Consider the following 5,175-nt stretch of genomic DNA (forward strand, 5'->3'; position numbering starts at 1 on the left):
CATTTTTAGGTTCATAGGGAAATATATATAATATGTGTGTGTGTGTATGTGTATAACATGTAATCCAATCAACCATTCAACCCACCAGTTTACATCGGGTTAACTAAAGCTAGCTTAAGTTGGTCAAACGATGTTGTTCATGCTCAAGAGGGGCAAACAATATATGATTATTCAACTCAGTCAGCCCATCCAACCGACTTGGTTAGCCGGGTTAATCTTGGCTCGCTCACTTGACCAAATCCGATAAGGTGACCGATTCATTGGGTTACCAATCCAGCTAGCTGGATGTGTCTGGGTTTCAATACCATGGTTTGATAAATAAACTATTGGAATCGGGAGTAAACAAAGGACTATGAACTAACTTACCTTCTTGGCCTTACTAGTTTGGGCTGTGTCATATGGGACGTTCTTTTAAAGTTGTCATCCAATTTTTGAGCTGCCTTTTCTCGTTGTTTTGGCCGTTCCGCGGTATCGATAGGTTTCTGAAATTTAGGGCCATCTCTTCTTTGGGGAGTGGCATAATCTGTTCACTTCCATATTGGAGTTTCCAAGGACAGAACATTGAATGCTTACCTACATTAACATTTAATGCTTCAGCTTCAGCTCCTTTCTTTTCTTCTTGTCTCTAATATTTCATATTGTAATAATATTCAAAGGACACCATACTCATGATCCTCTTCACATAAACTTACAGATTTATCTCCTTCCGTTGCATGGTTTGTTCTGTCTTCGCAGCTGTTATTATCGGAGAGTCTTGTTCATTCCTCTGATGGAAAAACAAGGAACGCATACTTCAGTGAAGTTTGACGTACGTAATTTGAAAGATCGTGCCTTTGTGTCTAAAATATGTATTCTCGAAGTGCCAGACATGATCACGCGTCTTTGAGTGCATATAGAGCTCACATATTATTTACTAATAAGAAAGCAGTGGAATGACATTACATTTTAATACAAAATTTTGAAGTTAAAATTAATAATTTTTTTATTATATATTAATTATTAAGTCTAATTTTATCCGATGTAACACTTTCCACATCAGCTTCTCTAGTCTACTTGGACACTAAACATATTTAAAATGAAACTTACTTGGATTACACGTTTCCTCATTGTTTTGCCTCCTTTAGCGGTGGTTTCTTTCAAGGGGGAGAGAGGTTTCTTTTCCAAGTTTGCCTCCTTGAGAATTCCTCTTTCCTGAAAGCAACCAAAAAACATGAACGAAGAGTTAGCTACTGTAACGTCTTTGAAGATTCGAACTTCATGAAACCAACAATAACAGAACATCCTTACTCACATCTGTTCTCAGCTTAAAAGGCTTGGGATTTGTTGGCCTTATTTTCTGTATTTCACAACTTTAGATCCAGTTGTTGCATTAGATGTAGGTTTCTGTTTCCAAGCCATAATAATCAAATCTTCATTCTAATGTATCAAGAACGAAATAAAGCATAAATTTTGAAGTTTTGCTTCAGGATAAAAGCATATTTTGTGAATCTGAAACAGCATTAATGAAATTCTGAAATTGATCTTACCTTCTGTTTTTTCCTCAACTCATCATTCTTGGGCTTTTCAAGGTTTTTATGATTGATAACAATTGTTCTGTGGAAAAAATGATTAGATTATGAAATTGAGGAAGCAAGTGATACTCTTGTTATGATCGACTTTGATGCAAATTAAATCTATACCTATTCTCATCAGGGGGCTGAAGCATTTTCATTGAGTTCAAGCACATTTTCTTTATTATCGTCATCAGATGCCAAAGAATTCTCTTTATTATCATTTCTCTTATCGTCATCAGATGCCAAAGAATTCTCTTCATTGTCATTTCTCTTTGCAGCTTCTGGATTTTTTCCTTTCTCCTCATTTTCTGTGCAATAGTCTTCCACTACTCTTCTTCTCCTCCGCTTCTTCTGAACTTGTTGATGATTATGACATCTTTCAAGAGAACCATCCCTTGATTTCTCATCGATCTCCATGTCACTAGAATCACCATGGTCAACAATAGATCCTTCATGAATCTGAGAAGCACTCTTAATTCTTTTCCCCTTTCAAACATCTGTTAGGATACAAAGAATCAAACACACGGCTCTTAACCTCACGTCCCTTGAACTTCTTTCTAGAAGCTTCTTCATTCTTCTTCTTTGCGCTATCAATCTCAAGCTTCTTCATTGCTGAACACAGAGATTTCATGGGTGTCTTTTTTAGTTCCACAGATCTCTTGATCTTCACTGCTTTTTTCGGTGAGTGAAATACAAGAGTTTTAGCTATTACTCTGTTCTTAGGCACAGCCACATTCAATGCTTCTTTTTTGCTTTGCACAGTTCTGAATGATCTATATTCAAACTCTTCTTGTTTTCTGGGAGTAGTAAGAGCCTTAGCCGTAGCAGATGATTGCTTCACCTTAGAATTTTTGGGGTTGCATTAACCTTAGAAAGAGGTCTTGTTCTTGCCTTGTCATAATCACCAATCTTTTTGGAAAATGATGAAATCAAAGCCAATCTTGAACCCTTGTCTTGGAAGATTTTGCTGGAGCTGTTAGTGGGCATTTCAGATTTGCACTAAGAACCCAAAAAAAAAGAAGAAGAGGATGAGTATTATCAGCAAAAATTTTAGTTGAAGTGACTAAGGGAATAAGTAATAGGTCTTTTTCGTTACCTTGCTTCTCTTTTATTCAGTGCTTTTCTGAGGCGAACATTTGGACTTCTTGCTGCCATAACCTGTAAAAGCCAATAGTCACTCACACCATTGTGTTGATACTGGGAATTTGATCAAATATCACTGAAGTGAAGTTCAAGAAGAGTGAAACCAGAACCGACCCGAAGGACAAAATTCTTGTAGATTGCTTCAGAATCCAACTCTTCTTCATGATTTTGGTCACATCCTGGCCAGGAGGAATAACATACGAGTGTAATAGACTTAAAATTTTCATGCATGTTTGCACAGTCGATCAGCGTGAATGTAAAGTAGTGAAAAAAGTCAAGAAGTGAAATATAATATTACCAATAAACTCATCACATGCAGCTGAAAGAAACACAGGAAATGATACAATTCTGACATATACATACATTAGCACAATCGGATTCAGAGAAATTTGTATATCAGACTGTATAATTTGCATTCAGCATCACACTCTTATCCGAGAATGAGTATATATGATTAAGATCGGGTTTCATTTATTTGGAAATTTTAAGAGTTCTATCATACTGATCAAGAAATCTAATTTCCAGTTAAAGTCGCGAGTAAACGAGTGAAAACTTAATTTTCAGTTAAAGCAATTACCAACGCGAGAGCAGAACCAGTAGCGATCTTCATGAGAACGGCGAATCTCCGGTGCGGTGAAGTCAACGAACTTGGGCGCTTCGATCTTCTCGTAAAACTCCTCATCTATTTTCTCTTCTTCGATCGCCGGCAACGATGGAGCTTCCGCCATTTCCTATCCTGAAGAGCTTTCACGCAGAGAGAGAGAGAGAGAGAGAGATGAGAGATGAGAGAAGCAGAGGAGCAGAGGAGCGTGGTGTGGGCCGAGATGAAGGAAGTTGGAGGTTGCGACGAGAGACAATTTTAAATTCGTTAGTTCCGTAAGTAGCCGTTGGAAAATTCGGACAGGCTGGTAAGAGAAACGGCATTGTAGGGGTGATTTGGTAATTTCGTTAGTGCAGGCTTTCTGGGTCCTGGCATAAAATTTTTTTCCAAAGCGGCCCATTGATAATGAAAATAAAGATGAAGGTCTCATTACGGCCCTAAAAAAGTTGGAAGGCAAAGACTATTTTCTCTAAACTAGTTTTTTTTTATGTGCATGAGATAAATAATAATTTAATTTTCTTAAAAAATTATACTTATTTATTAATTTAATAATAAAATATTGCTGAAATATAAAGAAAAATTGAAGTAATGAATAAATGTTGGATGGATTCTTAAAAAATGTGAAGAACTGAAATAATAAAACAATTAGAGAGTCCAAGATGAAAGTTGTATTATTGGTTATATTTTATTAACGTAACTACCAATAATTTTCTTACATTTTATATTAGTATTTGAAGAGGTATTGTTAGAAGAAAAAAAACAATTAAAGAGTACTATTTTGAATTTCTTTATTATTAACCAAAGTGTTTTACAGTGATGGATTTAGGAGGGCAAGCACCCACGTGACAAATTTTTCGACAAACTTGCTTGGATTTTCCTTGTAAAAAAATGATACAATTAATTCTTGCCCCTACTATTATGTAATTTTACATTTCAGCCCCCATGCTATTGTTTCTAGATCTATCACTAGAGTTATAATTTTTTTAAGTACAAGATCTTGGGTTCGAATTCTTGTACATGTAAAAAAAAAATAGTTTAAAAATATATTTTTAATTAAGCCTGACAATATTAAAACTATATATAAAAAATCTTGAGTATTTTGAATAATATGAATTTTTGGAATGTGAGGAGTACGCAAATATATATATATATATATATATATTATGACCTTTTTCTTTTAGTTTCCCTCACTTTTATAGTGAATCGAATTCGAAGATAAAAGACTTGTTTTCTCTTTTACTTTAAACACATTTTAAAGGCTTTAAATCTTAACAGATTTAGTTATCTCTCATTTATCATTCTTCTTTTTTTACTTTAAGGATACTTCAAGAACTTTTTATTCAAAAAATCAAAACGAATGTAGTAAACTGTGACGAAGATATAATTTTGTTTGGTTAAATTATAAAAATAAAATTAATGAACTTTATCCAATTGGCTGGTCGAAATATATGATGATGAGCTTGTAAATGATGTAAAAGTGCTTTAAAAAAAAATCAGACAAGTAGTATTTCCAGTAAAACGATTACAAATAAATGAGCTTCCGGAACAAAAACTAAAAACCCAGATAAAAAAAAAGAGAGAGAGACTGAAAATAGTACCACCGAAGACAAAAAGAGAGCCAATAGTACCGACAACAATAAAGATAACAGAAAAGGTCAGCATTGCTAAATTGTGGTCCAACTGGTGATAATTTTGAAAGCTCACGTAAAAGTAACAAGTAACCCGATCAAAAAACTGGTCCACTCCTTATTCCTGAAGTTGAAAATGTGGAAATTATGGAAGACCTTAGATTAATATCCTTGTGCAATGTCAGTTACAATAATTTCTAAGGTTATTACCAACTGATTGAAGCCTATTATGAACAAAGTGGTGGAGAAC

General features: G+C 34.6%; 1 protein-coding gene across 1 annotated transcript; it reads right to left on the reverse strand.

Annotated features, from left to right (window-relative positions):
- Window positions 1-2,482: 2,482 nt before the first annotated feature.
- LOC129299395 (uncharacterized) lies at window positions 2,483-3,505 on the reverse strand. Its single transcript, XM_054937871.1, has 4 exons — window positions 3,274-3,505; window positions 2,811-2,875; window positions 2,650-2,711; window positions 2,483-2,552 (listed from the first exon to the last, which is right to left on the reverse strand). Exons 1-4 carry the CDS (start codon window positions 3,422-3,424, stop codon window positions 2,483-2,485), a joined length of 348 nt encoding a protein of 115 aa, XP_054793846.1. The 5' UTR covers window positions 3,425-3,505.
- Between the last annotated feature and the right edge of the window lie 1,670 nt (window positions 3,506-5,175).

The sequence above is a fragment of the Prosopis cineraria genome, unplaced genomic scaffold (assembly GCF_029017545.1).
Source record: "Prosopis cineraria cultivar Desert tree isolate PC_DT_omini unplaced genomic scaffold, ASM2901754v1 PC1147, whole genome shotgun sequence".
Classification (NCBI taxonomy): Eukaryota; Viridiplantae; Streptophyta; class Magnoliopsida; order Fabales; family Fabaceae; genus Prosopis; species Prosopis cineraria.